General features: G+C 36.5%; 1 protein-coding gene across 5 annotated transcripts in view; it reads right to left on the reverse strand.

Annotated features, from left to right (window-relative positions):
- LOC132177801 (MADS-box protein JOINTLESS-like) overlaps positions 1-17668 on the reverse strand; it is a 29469-nt gene extending 11801 nt beyond the window's left edge. Inside the window, exons 1-8 of one of the 5 annotated variants that reach the window (XM_059590261.1) lie at positions 17616-17668; positions 17103-17313; positions 13782-13863; positions 5547-5608; positions 5373-5472; positions 5243-5284; positions 4959-4997; positions 4751-4884 (exon numbers count right to left, since the gene is read on the reverse strand). In XM_059590261.1, the coding sequence (XP_059446244.1) occupies positions 4751-4884; positions 4959-4997; positions 5243-5284; positions 5373-5472; positions 5547-5608; positions 13782-13863; positions 17103-17284 (641 nt within the window). In that variant the 5' untranslated portion in view covers positions 17285-17313; positions 17616-17668. Of the gene's footprint in view, positions 1-4194; positions 4504-4750; positions 4885-4958; positions 4998-5242; positions 5285-5372; positions 5473-5546; positions 5609-13781; positions 13864-17102; positions 17326-17581 lie in introns of those variants that run through there. The other 4 variants (XM_059590262.1, XM_059590264.1, XM_059590263.1 and 1 more) reach the window with 4 other exon arrangements.
- Positions 17669-21076: the final 3408 nt, after the last annotated feature.

Raw genomic sequence — 21076 nt, forward strand, 5'->3', positions numbered from 1 at the left:
TCCAACTCAAAAGACTCATTGAGAATGGCGGGGCTGCATCATAGCTGCCACCATATCGAAAATCTCATTCCCAGATAAGTCCTCCATAGATTTTACCCATTTCCTGCTTGAGTTGTCTTCATTCCCATGACTTGGAGCCTCAGTCCCTACCCTTGGTTTTGCCAACTTCGTGCCAATATCGCAGCCCCGTCTCTTTCTCCCCACTTGGGTAATAGGTTGGGTAATAGGCCCATTAAGTAAAGAAGCTGTCCCAGGGACTTTAGTACTAGCTCGGCCTAGAGACGCACCAGTAGAGTTTGCAAGCAACTTCCTCCCAATTGACTTGAATTCAGTCACGTGCCTAATGCTTGGTGATGTGGCTTCACCCAGACCCATCTTCTTAATGGTTCCCTCCTTATTTCCCTCCATTACATTCCAGACCATCTTTTCCCTTATTTGATCCCATTGACCAATATAAATGTTTGATGGTCCCCCATTATTTCTTTCCTCATTACTTGCTACTTCAACCGGATCCCCCAAATGATGGTACTGGTTAGAATCTTCATTAGTAACCTTTTGGAGTGGTTTGTTTCTTGCCAAAAATTCATCTCCTAAATTTCCTGCGGATACTTTCTTCATACCAAACTGTGGAGGATTTGTGCAATCATCGGTTGCCCGATTAAGATTACCCAAACTTTGTGAAAACTCGAAATACCCTCATCCCCGCCCGGGGGTGTCACTAGTCTGGTGGAGTTCCGGCCACCACCCGTCTCGGTGAATCCACTGTTAGCATCACCCTGCTCGCTCTCCAACTGGTGGCTGCACTACTCATTTCTTGATTCTCTCCTCACTCCTCGATCCCAAGAGCTACTACCTCCGTATCTTCGGTTCGGGGACTTGACTCTCAACCATGGGCCAAATTCAGGTCCGTTATCCCTCCCCTGTCGCCACTTATTTCCCACTATTGCACACACCTTATTGCCATGATGAATCACACCGTAGTTAAAGCAAAATTTCGGGATCTTTTCGTATCGAAAGGTCACCCAAATTGACTTGACCTTCAATTAGAGAAATCTACCCCGAGACAAGGGTTTGGATAAATCTAAAACTATTCTTATCCTCAGAAATTCACCCCACCCAACTCCATCGTCATTCACCACAACCTCCTCCGCCTCACCAACGGTTGCTCTAATCCGGCGCCTAGTCTCCTTACCCATACATCCCAGGGAAAGGTTGAAATTCCGAACCCAAAAGGCCACTTTTTCAAACTCCAATTGGTAAGGAGGCATCACCCCATAAAAATTTGCCAGAGAAAACAAATGCCCATCAAACTTCCACGGGCGTCCTTCCAAAATCTTGGATTTATCCCAGGAATGCTCGAACTCAATAAGAAACAAGTTTGGTCCTAGGGCTTTGAAGGTTACCGAGCCTATCGGATGCCATGCTCGGATCAATAGGGTTTTAATGATCTCCTTCCCTAGAATCCCTACTATCCAATCTGCCAACAGTTTCCTTACAACGCACAACGACCCTAGAGACACTACATAATCAATTTCCTACTCCGGGATATCAACCCCCACGCACTCCAAGTCCAACAGGTTGAACCTCTCCCTTTAGTCAGTTAGATCGTCTGTCATATTACTCATGGTTCCAGACAAACATCACAACCTCTCACCAAAGTGATAAGAGAGAAAGCTTCACCTTTAGGTTTCAGAGAGAAAACCTAGAGAGAAGAATCCTTAGCCTCTTCGACTTCTTGTTAGTAGCTTAATATACATATTAAATTGAGTAAACGTATTAATACATAATAATTTGATTTATATTATTTGTTTCTTTATTTGATTCGGACATTAATAATACTTAATTTATTAAATAATTTATATATGAAAAACTCTTGAAATATAATTAACGCAATTAATGAGGTTAATTAATGCCGCTTTTTCCTTAAAAAAACCGGTTAAAAAATCATGCCTTAAAAACCGGTTTAGCATTTAAAAAAAAATAGGTTCACGCCACATATCGCAATTTTAAGGCACTTCATATATATATATATATATATGTTTCCCTTTCTCCGCACTAAATAGAAAAAAGTGAAGAGAAAAAAAAAGGTAATCATACGAAGGATATGTCAAACTTATCATCCATCACCACACATGAATTTGATGATTATGTTAAGACTTGCTAAGCTTCTAATCTTGAATCATCATCATATATCAAAGAATAGGAATCATATATATCATATATATATATATAAAAGCCGAATCACTCTCCAGAAGTGCCTTAATATTGCGACATGTGGCGTAAACCCTTTTTATTTTAATGTTAAATCGGTTTGTTAAGGCATAATTTGTGAACCAGTTTTTACTTAAAAAACCGGTCATTAAATTAGTGTAATTAATGACATTTAATTATATTTGAAGAGTTTTCCATATATAAATTATTCAATAAACTACATATTATTAATGTCAAAATCAAATAAGGAAACAAATAATACAAATCAAATTATTATGTATTATTATGTTTAATCACTTTAATATCTATATGTTCTTCGGGACATCCGACTTTAATATGTATATAACATAATATTATATGTTATAGTTGAATTAGATGAACTAATTGATATGATGTAGGAACAAAATAAAAAAAAATTTCATTGCATTATTAATCAAAAATAATAAAAAACCGGTTCAAAAAACTTAAGTTGCATGGGTTCAGTTGGTTTTTTAAGAGGCATAAAGATTATTAATCAAAAATTTCATTGCATTATTTTTGGTTTTTTTTTTAAAAATATATAATTGTATATTAATTATTAATTGTATAGATTGTCAGATTTTTATTCAACATAATGATTAGGTATTTATTTTTGATTTCATTAGCAAAAATAAACTTTATTAATAATATATATATATGATTAGCATTTTACGAGAAATTATGTATTCGATGTCCAAACCAAAGTGTAAAATTAATCACAACGGTCATCTTGGGGCTTATTTTTGCTTAGTGTCAATTAGTTTGTAAACTTGTTAATTGTTTGATATAATATGCTTCTTATTTGATATTTGTCTGATGCGTATCATTTTTGCTTAGTGTCCATTAGTTTGTAAAATCGTTAATTGTTTAATATAACATGCATCTATTCGCCTATGAGATTTTTTGTTTATTTGTATGATTTACCCGGATTTTCAATTTTTTTTTGTAAGTACTTTTTATGCTTTTGAAAGCAAAAGAAGGCAAAAATTTATTTGATTATTATTCTAAAAGGGAACTTTGAAACACCTAAGAGATAATTAAGATTGAATATAATGTGAGATGATTATTTGATTGCATTGTTGACTGAAATATTTTTTATTATTTTGCTATGTACTTTTTTTAAGGCTCATAATTATGTGGGTTTTATAATTTGTATGAAATATAACAGGTATAACACTAATAATATTAATGATTCTTACTAACTTTCTATAAATGCTTTGATAATCACAATCCAAGCTTTCTTTTCACTATTTTTTTTTTCTTTATATTTTTCATTTAAAACTATGCATATAGGAACAAAGATTTTAACACGTTTTAATTTATATGGATTAAACTAATTAAAGTTAAAGACCTTATGATAGTAAAATTTTATGCGACTTATACATTTATGCAATGTTCTATGCATGATTGTGTGTCATTATGTTGAGTAATTTATTGGTGTATAACCTTTAGCATGTCTTTTTATTTAAAAGGATGTGATAGTTTTTTTTTTTTTTTTACTACCTATAATGAAAAGTTTGATAGAGATGTGTTTAAATTTTGACATTAAACCATAACAAAGAATCTTGCGCATACTTTTTTCTACAACCAAAGTACTTTTTCGAATGTTCATAATTTTGAGTTTTATTTGTGTTGAAATCTAATAAGTATTACACCAACAATATTAGAGATTCTTTTTAATTTTACATTAATGTTTTGATTAAGAAAAATTCAAGTTTTCCTCTTACAATTATGAAAAGTAAATTTCATAATACTTATGAAAAGTACGATTATAATATTTTTAAATTTTATAATTAAATTATAATGAAGAAGCATTACGCGGGTTATAAGCTAATTATTTAATAACTCTGCAATTCCAATATATGTTTCCCATGGGAAACATATATTGATTTATGGCCATAAATAAGTCAGTTCATCTGTATGTAACCAGTGGGAAGCCAGATCCTTCCATTTCTAGAATCTTATTGTTTTTCCAATGCTTTAAAAAGTCAATAAGATCCTGTGAGTAATTTATAGAATTCCATTTATTTTTTCAATATTTTAAAGTGGGATACCTAGCTAGGGGAGGATTGATTTGCTCCCTCTCGCCCACCCTTGGCTCTGCGTATGTCTCCATAACATAATCAAGCATCTATATACTTAGACCAAGGCTCTGCCTAGTCTCCATAACATAAATTAAGCATCTATACTTAGACATCTAATGTTGTTTTTCAATTGAGACAATGCGTATCCATGTCTTCTTTATCTTTCAACGTCAGTTAGGGAAAAGGTAACCTGCAAGGAATCGAAAGATATACCAACATAAATAGTATGCTATGTCTTGGCATTTTGTCACAAACCAAGGCTATTGATGAGTTGAAACCAATATCACTGAAACCACCAATTTCATATTATATATGCTTATATGCTAAAACTGTATGTTGGGTAAATATGAGGTCCCTAAATATTAAAATTTAAATTAAAGTGATTGAATTCTTAATATTATAAACAAACTTAGTGTTGTGTAATGTTGCAAACTTACCCCAGCTTAAGAGAAGTGTCTTCGTTGTCTTGGTGTTGAGGAGGATAAGATGAGCTGCAAATATTGATGATTGACTCAGATGACTGACCTTGTTCAATTGCATGTATTTTAATTTTCAACTGCTTCTCCATCTGCTGAAAGAAACATCTCCCATCAACTGAGAAAGTAGGGAAACAAAGAAAACACAAAGAAATTCAACACCTGATACCTGTTTTAGGCACTGGTTATCCTCCATCAGTTGGGCTTCCTGCATTTAAAGGGAACTTTCAACACATGACAAGAGAACAAAACCAACAACATAGAAACCCAACGACATATAAAAGCCAATGCACATACAAAGACCTTGGAAAAACGAAATCAAATTGTCCCCAATATGGTTTTTGTGGACTTGCATCAACATATATGTGCATGAAGATGTTTTAAATTCTATATTTTTTGAAATTATAATAATTGCATGAAATGTCTTAAAAAATTTAAAGTTTAGGACATGACCTTCCGCTTAAGGGCACTGATCTCCCCAAGAAATCTTTCATCCTGAAACACGTAAAAGCTTCTCACATTAACAGAAATTTCATCGCTCTATTATAATGCCAGCAAACAGAGACAACATAGAGAGACAAACCTTTGTATTTAAAACACGGCTCAAGCCTACTTCGAGAAGTTCCTCTAGTTTCTGTAGTTCTTCTACATTCAATCGTTGGAGCACTTCTCCTATCATCTGCCTGTTAGATGTAATCATTCTACCATTAATTTAGTTTCACAAATGGCACAAACAGTAGCAATGTCGTTACACTACCTCATTCCATGAGTCCTCTCCACGGTCTCATTGCTCGACAAGGTTTTAGCACTGTTGTCAATCTAAAAGGGCACAAAGAGTAGTCAATATTCATGAAGAATTTTAGTATATGATGTCTGCAAGCACTTTTAATATGTAGGCATTTCCTGCCTTCGGTTAGATATTTAAGGGCTCATCATTTTGAAATTGCTACAAGTAATTTGTTCTAGGAAACACATCTAGCTTTCATATATTACGAAACGATTTTCCTTTTTTATGTAAGTTTCAAAAAGTTTCATAAAAATTTCAGATAACAGTTTAATAAACAATTCAGAATCATGTTTCCTTAGGATTGCATTAACGTTTACGTACAAATTAAGGAAATAAGACTGGAAAAAATTGTAAATAATGTTGTTAATTAGAAGAGTTTGTTATGGTTTACAGTAAGTGAGTATTTTAGTCATTGTAATATTTTTCGACCTAAATAATAAAGTATGTGAGGCTACACGAGGAGTAAAGAGCCTCCAGCTTCTCTCTAAACTTTTCGTGCAAACTAGAATATGATATTAGAGTAGGTTTAGCCTTTAGGATCCTTGGTCTAAACCCCACATATGTGAAAAACTTTGTAAAGGTATATTCAAAGTTGATAAATTGTATATGTACAATGAAGTAGTATATGTACTACAATTTGACCTAATGGAGAACAATACCAGACATAATCAAATATTACAAGATATTCTATATACTAAGCAAATCTTCTAGTATCCTTCCTTGCTGTCCAAGCTATTCTCTAATTGTGCAACTTTCCCTCTAGAACAGATTAGATTACATGCTGTATTCTTAAGGAAATCTTCTCTGGATGCTGTCATAGGTGGTCGTGGAATGCTCCAAATCTTTCCATATCGATTCTCTGTTTTACTGCAGTTGCTGGGATCGTTTGCATACGAGTCTGCGCTTGAGCGCACTGGATGTGCGCTCGATCCTTGGCAAGCCTGCTTGTTTGCGAACCTGCTTGCTTGCGCTCAAGCACACTGGATGTGTGCTCGATCCTTGGCCAGCCTACTTGCTTGCACTCAAGCCCTTGATAGCTTGGTATACTTTAACACCCACCCGCAAGTTTATGGGGGGAGCAACCACCAACAACTTGGACTTCAGAGCAAGGAATTGAGCTGATGGGAGTCCTTTGGTAAATAAATCAGCCACTTGATCATGAGTAGAAATGAATTTAAGTAAGATACCCCGATTAAGCACCTTTTCTCTAACAAAATGGTAGTCAACCTCTATGTGTTTGGTTCTAGCATGGAAGACTGGATTAGAAGCTAATGCTAAGGCACTGATGTTGTCACACCAGAGAACTGGAGGAGCAGCTAGATATACTTGGATCTCTTTCTGTAGCATTCTAATCCAAAAAAGTTCTGTTGTAGTGATGGAGAGTGATCTATACTCTGCTTTAGTGCTAGACCTTGAAACAACAGCCTACTTCTTTGCACTCCAGGCTATAAGGCAGTCCCCTAGGAACACTGCATATGGTGCAGGTGTGTTGGCAGGGGGTGAGGCTGCAGGGTTGGTTATTGAGGGAGAGGCATGGGAACTAGGGGAAGGGTGGTTGGTGTCTACATTTAATGTTGCAGATGCAGTAGAGGATGAGGTTTCAGATGCTCAAGTTGCAGTTGGGGTTGGGTCAAGTGAGGTCGCTGCTGCACTAGAGATAGCCGGCATAATTGTAGCATAGGAAGATGCAAGGTTTTGACCTATACTCTAACTTGTGCTAGCCATAGGGTTTGAGAAGAGGGTAGCATAAGCAGCCAAAGACTAAGCTTTTGGTAATCTGGATCACGGTTTTAGAGCTTGGAGTAAGGAGACTGATTTTGTAAGATAGATGTGGGTAACCTATTGATCACATAGACTACTGTAAGGAAGCCATCTACCCAGTACCTATTGGAGAGATGAGAATGAGCTAGGAGAGTGAGGCTAGTTTCAAGTATGTGTCTGAGTTTGCGTTCAGCTAAGCCATTCTGTTGGGAGGTATATGGACACGACTTTTTGTGCACAATTCCATTTTGAGATAAGAAAGATTGAAACTGAGTTGATGTATATTCTCCTCCACCATTAGATTGGAGTTGTTTGATTTTAGTGGAGAATTGGTTTTCGACAAGAAGTTTAAATTTGACAAAGTTCTCAAACACCTCTGATTTATGATGTAGAGGATAAATTCAAGTAAATCTAGACCAGTCATAAATAAAAACTACATGGTACTTATAGCCACTGACAGATTGCACAGGAGATGTCCAAATGTCACTATGAATTAGTTCAAGAGGTTTAACAGAGACACGGTTAGAAGCATGAGATAGCTGTCTTTTGCTTTTGCCTAATTGACATGAAACACAAGAAGTTGTTTTATTGACATCACAATTGGAAACAGGGAGAGATTTGTCTTTAACAATTCTATTGACAATCTCTAAGGAAGGATGCCTTAGTCTAAAATGCCACACTAAAGAGGTGGTCCTTATTCCTAAGAAAGCTATAAAAGTCTTGGTCTCTTTGTGAAGATTCCCTCACAGCCTGAGTGGATACAAGCCATTTTCACCCCTCTCCTCCAAGAGCGTTGCATGGGTCAGCAGGTCCTTAGTAAAATAATGAGATGAGGTTATGATCAAGTAGCAAAAATTATCACAACAAAATTTTTGTATACAAAGTAGGTTGGCTGAGGCTTGTGGACAGTGTTATATATTGGTCATTTTAAAGGAAGAGTAAGGAGTGAAAAGGAGAGTGGAACCAGTATTTTCAATTTGAAGTTCATTGCCATTGCCTACTGCCACCTTCTCTTTCTGTTGGAAGGGTTGCTGAATTTGCAAATTCTCGGCATCTCTGTCAGAATTTCTTGTCAAAATCGTGTTGTTTCGTGGTGGTTAGTTCTTGTAGTTTTCGTGGTCGGCGACATTCTCTATGGTGCTCAATGGCTATTACAATGATGTTTGGAAATTATCGTTGCTTTTCGTGGTTTCCAGCGGCTTTTGATGTCTTTATATGTGGATTTTTGTGTTCTTCAACAACATCTGTGGTGTTTAGAATTGTACGATGATCCTTTTGTCATGGGTACTTGTTGTTAGAGTATATCATGGAGTTCAGGAATAATAGTCACAATATAAGACTATCACTGAGTCATTCTTGAAAATTATCACTGAGTTACAGGTGAATAGTTAAAAAGTATCACCTAGCTAACCTTGATAGAATAAAAGTCTATTTGTATTCAACATGATTCTCTTATAAATATGAACATGTTATATTGTAAATAACACTCAGAGAAATAAGAGCTTAATGCAGCCTTAGGGCTTGATTTTGTGGATGTAGGTCATAAACCGAACCACGTAAATCTCTATGTCACTATCTTATTATTTCTGCATTTGTATTTCTTTTATGGTATCAGAGCCTACCACAAGAGGAATGGGGGCTCATACTACTTATGCCGTGACAAGAACCAGAAAAAATATTGGCCAACACGTGAGGGAGGGTGTTGAGGAATAAATCCCACATTGCTTGTGAACAACATCTTGGGCATGTTTATAAGGAGTGGGCAACCCTCTCTTATTGAACCGGTTTTATGAGATGAGTTACCGAAATTCAAATCCCGGCCATAGTAGCCAATGCCGGCCACAATTGCCAAAGTTCAAGTTCAAGAGCAGCCGATGTTTCAATTCCGGTGCCATCAACTCCACTCAACTACCTTGGTTGCCACTAACTCCAACGAGTTTCCGATCACCATCTCGGCCTCCGTTGCCGACCAAAGAACAAACTCAAGTTTTCACAAGTTTACACCTTGATTTTGAGGGGGAATATTAGAGTATATCATGGAGTTCAGGAATAATAGTCACAGTACAAGACTATCACTAGGTCACACTTGAAGTCTATCATCGAGTTACAGATAAATAGTTAAAGATTATTACCTAACTAACCTTGTTAGAGTAGAAGTCTATTTGTATTGAACATGATTCTTCTATAAATAGGAGCATGTTATATTGTAAATAATACTTAGAGAAATAAGAGTTTAATGTAGCCTTAGTTCTTGATCTTGTGGATGTAGGTCATAGACCGAATCATGTAGATACTTGTGTCACTATCTTATTATTTCCACATTAGTATTTCTTTTACTTGTCATCTTCTAATGGGTAGACCATGCCAATACAATAAGGTAGCCATGCATGATGGGAAGAAAAACACTTGTAGCTTCATGTTTGATAACGTGAAGATTGTACTCCTACCAGGTCAAGCCAAAACCTTCAAGAGGGGATGTTTACTCTTAGCAAGGAAGGAATTTGTGGATGAGATGCTAGCCTTAGGAGTAGTCTTTGTCTTGTTTGGGTGAATAAGTAGTATAGGAGAAGCAGTGCCAGAATTGGTGAAGGGTTTATTCGAGGAAATTGTTGATGTATTTCGAGAAGATTTGCCAGAAGGTTTACCTCCTTTTAGTGATATACAACGCCAAATTGACTTGGTTCCAAGAGCTAATCTCCCAAACTGCCCACATTACTGCATGAGTCCCAAGGATCATGAAGGGGTTGAGGCGTCAGGTGGATGCCTTATTGTCTAAAGGCCATATTAGAGAGAGCCTTTGTCCATACGAAGTTCTACCATTACATACACCCATGAAGGATGGGTCTTGGAGAATGTGTGGAAGCTGCAAAGCCATCAATAATATCATAGTCAGGTACAGATTGCCTGTCCCTCAATTGGATGACTTGTTGGACCAATTGAGTGGTGCTAAAGAGTTTACAAAGCTGGATTTGAAGAGTTGTTACCATCAAATTCGGATTCATCCTAGGAATGAGTGGAAGACCACGTTTAAAATGCTTGGGGGGTTGTATGAGTGGTTGGTGATTGCTAGTGGTGTGATTTCTAAGATGACTCACTTTAATGCATGCAAAAAAACTTCCAATGCTGTGCATGTAGCTCAATTGTATTTTCGAGTGGTGTATAGATTTACAATCAAAAATTATTTCAAGTAAAGTTCGCTTACAATTGGTTTATAAACAGAAGCGTCGATATTAATTCTTTGGGGAAACTACCTTTTGCCCCCATGAACTATAACGCTTTGACACTTTCCCCCCATGAATTGCTAACTGTACTACTTTGCCCCCATTAACTACTATTTTGTGTCCAAAACGTCAGTCAAAGCCGTTAACTCAGACGGCCAACCCGTCATTTTGCACCACTTTGCCCCCATGAACTATAACGCATTGTCACTTTGCCCCCATGAATTACAACGCATTGTCACTTTAACCGTCTGAGCTAACGGCTTTGATGGATGAAAGGGAGTTTTGGGCACAAAATGGTAGTTTATGGGGGCAAAGTAGTGCAGTTGGCAGTTCATGGGAGGAAAGTACCAAGGCGTTGTAGTTCATGGGGGCAAAAGGTAGTTTCCCCTAATTCTTTCTATATTGTCTATGTGGCTAATCCTCGTGGACCGTTGGATTTAGCACCTATTATTGATTTGAAGCCGGTGAATGCTAAAGTTGAAGATCTTATTACTCAGATTTAGGAAGTTCACAACGCTATAGTTTAGACGTTGCAAGATTCTGTCACCAACTACAAAGCAATTACTGATAAGATGAGACGTGCTACTGAATTTAAGGAAGGTGATTTTGTGTGAGTTTTCTTGACCAAAGACAGATTACTGGTTGGGGAGTATAACAGTCTTTTTGCTCGAAAGATTGAATCGTTGGTGAATAGTAAGAAGATCAATACAAATGCGTACTGGTTGAAACATCCAACCCATATCAAGACATCCGATGTGTTCAATGTCCAACATCTTGTCCCATACAAGGGAGACTCATATGATGAGAATGCAGATTCGAGGGCGAATTCTTTCTAACCCAGGGAGGATGATGCATATGAGACAACGTTTGAATTCATGAAGAAAATTGGAGAAGACGTGAGCGTTCGAATGAGAGCCCAAGCCCATTTAAACAAGCCTGTTGGATGAGTTTAGGACAGAATTCTAGGGAGTCTTGGTCGATGGCTAGTCGATACTCGTTTAATTGAGGTGACTTCCCCAGAAGCTCGATTGATGGATGGTTGATGCCAGTTTAACCAAATGCTGCAAACTACAAAACCCAAGACGTTAGGTCGATAGCTGGTTGAAGTTCGTTCAACTGCAAACTTTAATCTCAAGGGTCCATTCGAACGAGAATTTTGTCCTTCAAATGCGAGTAAGAAGTTCCATTTTATTTTGCCTTCCTAGTAGGGTTTAAACTTGTTTTTCTATATAAACTCACTTAGGATGGCTTTGGTTCTAGATTATGTGTATTTTTCATTAGTTTTCATAAAGAAATATTCAAAGGTTGATTTTTCTCCTATTTTGCCCCATGCTATGTTGTTCATTCTCAGTTTTCAATAAGAAACTTACAAAGGGTGAATTTGCTTCTATTTTCCCTCAAAACCTTAAACTTTCTTGGTATTGTTGATGGGTTGTGACTTGTGTGTTTCTTTTATTTGTGAACCACTACACCATGCTACATCAACTGACCTCATTAGATATAAGGCCGTTTGAAAGATGAGGCTCCAGTGACATTGTTCTTGTGCAAGGAAGGCTATTGAACCTGAGAAGCTTAGTTCATAAGAAAATTGATGCAGACAAGTTGTCTTTTATTATCATTTTATCAATAAGAGTACTTCATGAAAAGTTTTTCATCATTTTTCCTAAATTTCTTAGCATTTTCTATGATGTATAGAAGGGTTGTGAGTTTTGTGTTTCAATATTCCATTTCTCACTATGCCACGCGACATTAGCTGGAGTTAGAGCCCAACTACTTTCCTTCCAGCCATTGGCGATGTGTATGAAAGCAATGAGGTGACAAGTAATGAGCATGCAACTAGAGACACATTTGCAGCGAATGTAAGAGCGATTTGATCAATTTGATGCATTGGTTGACCAACTCCCCACCTTTGCTGTTGCTAACGGGCATCACCATTAATCAAATTCGCGTTTCACAGAGGACAATGGTGACGAGAGTGTCAAGGAAGTTCCAACTACTCCAATGTGGGGCATGGAGAAAGGAGGAAGTGTCCCTTGGTGTCCAACCACACTAGAAAATGAGAGGCAAAGTTCAAACTTGACATACTAAAAGTTCCAAGGTTGTTTGTAGCCAGAAGATTTCCTAGATTGGGAACCCATTGTGAAGGAGATTTTAGATTTCAACGAGGTCCCTTATGATAGGCGAGTTCCTATCATGGCTATTAAATTCGAAGAGCTGCTACATGGTGGCAACAGTTGAAACATAGTAGAGTTCGCCCAAAAAGTTAAAGATAAATAGTTGGGAGAAATTTTTGAAGCATATAAGAACAAATTAAATATTTTTACCCCATAATTATGGGAGAACGATGTACCAAGAGCTTCATAATCTGAAACATGGAAGGCGCTTTGTGGGTGAATACACCATGGAGTTCTACAATTGCTACCGTGCATTAATCAATTGCAACCGTGCGTTAATCTTATAGAATTGGACGATCATTTGGTATCAAGGTACATGGGATGCATGAGGAAAAAATTTGAAGATTGTTTGAACTTCGTTGATCCTGTTAATGTATCTTAAGCTTATTAAAGTGTCTTGTATTTAGTGAAAGTTTTGTCTAGAAGATCATTGAGTGTAGTAGGAGGGAAAAATTAATGGAGGTAGAAGTTGAACAAACCCTGCACCTACTAATCGTAATATTTTTTCAGCACTTGCACAGAATAAGGGGCAAGGGAATGTGCAACCTAATAGGGCGGCTTCTAATAATGCACCATAACGTTGTTTCAAATGTAGTGAGCTTGGACATAGGATGGCTGATTGTAGGAAATGTGTCTGCTATTTGTAAGGGATTATTTATTGGATCAAAGAAGCTTGTTGGTGATAATTTGGTTGATAGTGCACAACAACCTACTTATGATGTTGGGGAAGAATGTGAGAAGGAGATTGTCCAAGGAGAAGAGAGTCCTTTGTTAGTTGTGATTAGAGCGTGTTTTGCACCTTGTAAGTGTAAGGAGGATGACTAGTGTCGCAATATTATCTTCCAATCTACTTGTACCAATGGGGGTAAGTGTGTAGGCTTATACTTGAACTAGTGATATATAAGATCAATGGTGCAATTATAGAAACTTAGGATCTTTCATGGTAAATCCATCAAAGTTATAAATATGCTTTCTAATATGCATGGCCATTACATTCTAGCTAACATCAAAAGCGACATTATTCACCAATTACAAAGTATATATCTAACCTGCAACTCCAAAGATGGTTGGTCCATTTTGTTGAGATTCTTTGAATGCAGATTTTGTCGTCTTTCAATTACCTGCTGCATACTTTAAACAACAAATGAATAGTGATTTAGATCCTCCCTCCTTTGTTTCCCTAGAAGAAAATGAAAGTAAATATAAAGTTAAAAAATTCTAAAATATACTGTTTTTTTTTTCTTCTTAAAATTTAAGATAGATAATGTTTTCACATGAGCATATATATATTCTAAAAGATCCAAGCAAAGAAACTTCGGGCTGATGACTGAAGATGTATATCTCATATTGACATATATGCTGCTGTCTCTGACCAATTATGTATAAAATTACAATATGAAGCATATGTGCAACTGAGTTTCTATAGCACATCTATGCACCCTCAAATTATTTATATTGATTGACAGACGATTTGTTGACTTCTAACTTGGATATTTCTTAAACCTACAATTGTAAACTTCACTTAGCATGACTTTGACTTCAGATTTGGTGCTAATGACTTAAGATGTTACTTGCAAGCTATAGAATATACAACAAAAGCAACATGGGATAATAGTTTTCCATGACAGTTCATTATGAAAGCCTACAAATTTATCAACATCCCCATGTATGTACTCTTGATCTATGTTTAATGTAGCTAGAATTTTTCTACAATCTCTCTTCAGATATGATAAGATCCATGAGTCTTGTTTCGAAATGAATAAGGCTAAGAGGTGAACCATGAGGTCAATTACCAGTTAACTAATTTCACTGGGGCGTTATACTTTTCCACCTATGAAATATATGTTGCTTTTATAGTTGGACTATCTTTAGATGTTGGATTGGAGATGGACCTTGAGGCAAATGCGGCCGTTTGACATAATAAATCGCTATTGTGCCTATGCCCATGACATCACACACTATCTCTCTAACATCTCGCTTAGGCAACCATCGAGGAATACTAGAGTGAAACTTTTATCATAATTTTGCTCAAGCGACCATCAACAGGAGTAAAATAAACTACCAGATACTTGTAGCGTCTCAGATTCCCCTCCTTGAGTATTCTTCCTCTACTCAAATGGTCACACATTGAGGAATAGAAAGGAAAGGTTTGTATTAGCCTTTCTAAGATGGTAAAGTTTCTTATGTTTAGGAATATACAACTCTTTGATTGTCATAATAACGATTGTGATAATAATACAGTGTTTTTGGTCACATCAACCACTGCAATTATCTTGTCCATCATAATTGCATGTGTTGTTTATTATAGTTGTGCTAATGGAACTTGTAAACTTTTCTTTAATTGTAGTTAAGGATGATTTTAGAATTCTCAGAGGGACTATCAGTTTTGGTAATTATATAGGCGCTTCATTCATGATTTTAGTACCATCATAGTACCAAGCTTCCCAATGAAAGGCCGAAATGCTTGGTTCATCACCCTCATGAATGTGCTAGGAGCGTTAGACAACCCAAAGGGCATGACCAGCCACTCATAAAGCCTCTTGAACGCCATCTTCCACTCATCACCCTCTTGAAGGCCGTCTTCCACTCATCACTTTGCCGAACCCGAATTTGATGGTACCTACTCTTCAGGTCAAGCTTTGTGAATACCGTCGCCCTACTCAGATGATCCAACAAATCATCCAACCGAAGAATAGGAAATCTATACCTTACCATGATTTTGTTAATGGCTCGGCTATCCACGAACCATCTTTCTTGGGAGTGAGCAAAGCTGGTACTCCACATGGGCTAAGACTCTCTCAAATATGCCCCTTGGCCAACAATCCCTCCACTTGTCACCTCAACTCTTCGTGCTCTTTGGGGCTCATATGGTAGTGTGTTCGATTGGGGAGACTAGATCCGGGCACCAAGCCAATTTGGTGCTGAATGTTTCAAAGAGGTGGTTGCTCCTCGGGTAATTTTGCTGGGAACACATCGTTAAACTCCCCCAACAACCCTTTAACTGATTCCGGCACCACTCCGTCGGTGTTGCTCTCCTTGCCAACAACACAAACACAATCTTCGAGGCTAGCATCTCCGTGATAAACTCCCGCTTTGCCAAGAGAGATTGACCCTTCCGTTTTGAAAGGTTAGGATTGTCTCCCGGACTCGGTAGGAGTGTAAGCTTCATGTTATTCACTAGGATTGTCTTCCTTATGAATCATGTCTTTAAACCTTTTATTGGACTATTTTTTATTGTTTACTTAGATGATATCTTAATGTACAGCAAGCAAGAAGATTGATCAACACTTACTGCATTTTCGCCAAATTTTTTATAACTTTAGCACTTTTGCACAACCAGCCTGGTGTTCTTGGGTTTTGTGATTTCTAGTGGGGGAATTATGATGTATTGGAGAAACGTGGAAGTAATCACAAGTTGGCCTGTGTTGTGATAGAATAAAATTTAAAATCCCAAAAAAGTAGAAAACAACAAAATAGAAAAATAAATTAATCACATAAGACACCAAGATTTAAGTGGTTCAACTTAACAAGCTTACATTCACTGAAGAAGACGACCCAAAAAAAATTTACTATCAAAAAATAAGAGTACAAAGAGTAACATGGAGAAAGCTACTCAAAACTCAAAGCCCTAATACACCCAAATTTTACTCTCAAACGAAAAACTCTCTTACACAAAGTGAGGAAAGCTGCTCTTCCTATATGTTTCTCCAACTTGCCCCCGTCAAAAAGTTTTCCTTTTATAGAAGCTCAAAGTCTGTTAAGGCAACAACTCCAAAACCAGAACTAAGAAGGACACAACACGTTGGCTAAGAAAGGAATCCAAATATAACATGGAGTAGTACATGTCCTGTTGGCTGCAAACGTTAACTCCAAAACCAATTTGGACAAGCAAAGACATATGGGCCCACAAAAGTGACTTGACTTGAAAATTCAAAGTCTATTCATGGTATCCAAAGTTTTCATGAGTTAGTTTCTATTTTATTAATGTTGTTTTATCAGAATTTTCAGCACTATTATTGCACCTATAACTTGTTGCTGGAAAGGAAGAGTTTTCAAGTGAATCCAAGAAGGTGACTGAGTCTCCTATTGTGAGTCTTGATACTCTCCTTAGTCAAGAAGGTAAGTACAAGACAACACAATTTTGTGGCTTTAATTTATGATGACAATTAATTGTCTTCTAAATCAAATGTTGTAATCCCAAAGTATGTTCCTAAATGCTTTGCACTTGTACAATATCAACTGTTTTAACCCCAAAATATGTTCCTAAATGCTTTGCACTTATTGACGTCTCTCTTTTTTTCTCTTACATGAAAGTTGAAAACCAATGTTTCTATAAGTAGAGAGAGAGAGAGAGAGAGAGAGAGAGAAACCTTGGGCTGGAGAAGTCAAAGAGCTTTCCGGTAGCAGAAAAGACAAGGAGAGCCAGATCAGCGTCGCAGAGAGTTGAGAGCTCTAGAGCCTTCTTAAACAGCCCCCTCCTCCTCTTAGAGAAAGTCACCTGCCTTGCCGTCGTGTTCTCGATCTTTTTCATCTCTAATTTCCTCCTCGTCATTCTTGCAGAAAGAAGGCTACTCTGCTGCTCTGCAGGCCCGAGTTGGAATATGACAGTTGGTAAATTACCATTTTTAAGCCAAAAGAAAGAACCAATTTTTTTTTTTAGAAAAAAACCAAAATACGAAAGAAAGTGAGAAAAACGTGTCAAAATGCACAAGATGTGAACTTTGCCTAAAATATCTCACAACAAGCAAAAATTAATGTTGAGAAAGAGAGAGAGAGAGAGAGAGAAACAGGAAAAAGGAAAAAAAGGAAAGATGGGTATTTTTGCATATAACAGAAAAAAGAGAGGCACTTTTCCAAATTTAGCCAAGAAACTCAAAGCAAACCCTAGTTTTCAGAAGCACAGCGGGAGTGAAGAAGAGGAATAATGAAGTGCAGGATTTGTTTTAGTTATAGGCATGACATTCTCAACTCGTATCCATCGTATAATTAAGGATTCCCTTTCTATTTAGTTAGATTCCTCTTTTTTCTGGGATTTGTGGGGACAAATAGCAACACGTCTAATAGAAATAGCCAGTGGGGGACAAAAGATTGAATAGAGATTTTCAGTTGCCAAATTGAGACACCCAAGCGTTAGATATTTTGTTTTTGATTGTTTTTTTTTTTTTTAAATAGAAGAAGAGAGATATTAAAGGAGAATCAAAATTTGAGGTATTAGTATCAAATTTGAGGAATTAGCACCAAATTTAGGATGATCAAATCCCTTTTAGGTGATACCATCCCTAAAGCGTTAACCTTCTACTTCTAGGTTTTAGTTTTGAATCCAAAAACAAATTTTGAGATATTAAAAATTAATTATTAACTCATAAAAATTTAACTTAAAAAAAAAATAACAAATTTTTTTTTATTATTATTATTTTAATATATGTCTGACGCCAAGCAGCCGCATAACAAGACTCAAAGAACATATATATCTAAGGGTGAATGAAAGGAGCACGCGGTGTGCTCAGCACGCCACGTGCAAAATATTTTTTTTTTTTTTTTTTTTTGCATTAAAATATTTTAAAAAAAAATTTCCTTCACGGCGTGCTTGAATCACGCCCTATATCTAATAGAAGTTTTTTTTTTTTTTTTTTTTTTTTTCGGCTTTGGCAAACTTGTGGTTGGGAATCCTTAAATTTGCAAGCTGTCTCTTGGGTGGATATATATTGTCTAGTTTAACGAATAGGACGCGGCGGTCGGTGCCGTTGCATTGTCAATCATGTCGTGTTTGCATGTGCTCAAAATTGAAAGGAACGTGCATGCTTTTGAGGATTCATGTCATAAGATTTTTTTTCCATCTATTTTCTAGTGAAATTATATTGTTTGACTTTTCAGTCCGAATCAATAATTGTTATCGATAGGGCTAAAACAAGAATGAGTGAGGGGCCAAAGCTTGAATAATAAATATATTAATATTGAACTTTAAACCAATGTATGCATAATAGAATTAGAAACCATTCTGTGTTAAGAAAATATATGCAAAAGAAAAGACACTATATGATAATTTTTTCTTAACATATTTTAATTTTCAATTCATTCGTGCATGTATCAAAATAGAACTAAATGTTCTTTTATATCCCCTTTTTCCCCTCTCCCACTTTGATTAGATTAAAAAATAAATAAATAAATAAAGAAATTCACTTTCAATGTACAACATCTAAGAATCATTCAAAAACTTATTTTCAATTTTGTTGTGAATCCTAGCTCTGATAATATTCCTATATGGCTGAAGGTGTTTATTCTGTTGTTGCAGTAGAATACAATAATCGAAAAACAAATTGATAGACAATTAATCTTTTGGGACCACTTTTTTTTTTTGTTTTTTTCTAAGCCGTTTTAATTGGGACCACTTTTTGGGTACACATGGTGCAGTGCTCAATTACTCAATCACTGCAAATTGCTTTCATTTCATGCCTTTTTCTTCTTAAAAAAAATGTAAACTCGCAGCAGAGATCGAAGCGTCGCTTGCCTTGTTTGCTGAGCTTTTAATTAATAGATGTGAAAGCGTTAGCTAGGGCTGTAAATGAAAGTTAGGACATAACAATTATGTATCATTTTTTTTTATTTTTTTTTTAAATGTTTAAAACTCACTCATGATGTCCTAAGAAGGACTGAGAGAGAATATGAGTTTCAGACATAGGTAGGGAAATAATTCAGGTTTTCTGTTTCGGTTTGGGTCGGTTCAAAAGCGGACTTCAAGTTTTCTGTTTTGCCTACCGATGGAACTGACGTTAGTAGGGGAATAATGTACTGCCTACCGGACTCCAGTTGTTAGTGGCGGTGTGGTGACTGAGGGTGGCAGCTGGTGAGCGATACACGGTCGATCTAAACAACCCTACCCCCTTGCGACCGTCTCTAGTCCGTCAGAAATAATTTGATTGTCATTATTATATTATAGTGCGTCTAGTATTTCATAAATTTTAACGTTTTAAATTTATTTGATTTATTTTTATGGTGCGGTTTGTTTCTGCATAAACATTTTTTTGGAAAAGGTTTTTTCTATTTTCTGATGTTTAGTACAACCAAAAATCTTGATCATACTACAAATATTTTCGGTTGACCAAGACAACCTCTTTTGAGTTACTTAAATTCTTTTTTCCTTTTTTAACTTTCGTAGATCTTCGCCTTCTCGCATGCCCTTTCTCTATCATAGTTCATTCTCCACCTTTGCTAGAAGTCACTATCCTTCGCTGTCTACTGCCATCAAACACCATAGTTCACCAGAGGTCGTTGGTGAAATCCCGGAACAACTGGAGTTGTAGCTATATACCCAATAACAACCCCAACACGTAGTGGAATAAATAACAACAACAACAACAACAGTTTATGAGATAAGATATAAACTTGCAGGGTTAGTTCATCATGCCAACAATATGCCAAGAATTTATCAACAAATCACAACAAAATATTTTTGTTGAAAAAGAGGAAAACCCTTGCACCAATGGAAAAAACTATTCGGGGCAGCCAAACCCAAAATTCCACTAATAATGAAGAACTAGCTACAACCCATATGTAAACTTACAATCCCAATTTCTTTACCATACATTGTTGTAGGATGACATGATGTTCACGCAGTCTCTACTCCAACATGTCCCATGTTTATTGATCTTCACCTAATTGAATCCTTATTGATCCTCACTGGTAGACTTTGGTTGTACAATCTTAGCACATTACCCTGTTGTGCAATCACAACACTTTACTGATCCGTTGTGCAATCACAACACGTTGTTGGCTTCTTCAATCCTTCAAGCGATCCAAACGATAATCTTCTAGAGACTCTTGACAATTCACACCAAGGTCTTGAACTCAATCTCTTACAAACTTGGAGTTGTTATAAATTTCATGTTCCTAAGACATAAGTGTAATGCCCCTTAAATTAATTAACTTGTACTTAATTCAACGGTTCATCTCTTAACCTTATCCCTAGCAGAACAAGACTCAGGGACATCTACTCCTCAAAACAGAGGATATTAAACAGTGGAAACATCAAGATTCTATAAACATTAATCATTACAACCAGAGCGTCTACCAAGAAACATCAAAGTAGCTAAAATCATACTATACACATCATCATTACAAGGGATCTATACTATACCTTAATATGCAAGCATATATCAAAGCTCTAGGTCTACACTATAACTCAAAAGTACTAGTTACCATAAGTACCCGCCTAAGCTGGCAATAAGTCCGATGACTTAGTGAGCATAAATGCACATGATGTACCCGTCATTATATGGTGAACTCAAATGTTTATAAAGCACATGCAACATGAGATGACAGTTTATCATGGATGTGATATAGATAT

The sequence above is a fragment of the Corylus avellana genome, chromosome ca4 (genome assembly GCF_901000735.1).
Source record: "Corylus avellana chromosome ca4, CavTom2PMs-1.0".
Classification (NCBI taxonomy): domain Eukaryota; kingdom Viridiplantae; phylum Streptophyta; class Magnoliopsida; order Fagales; family Betulaceae; genus Corylus; species Corylus avellana.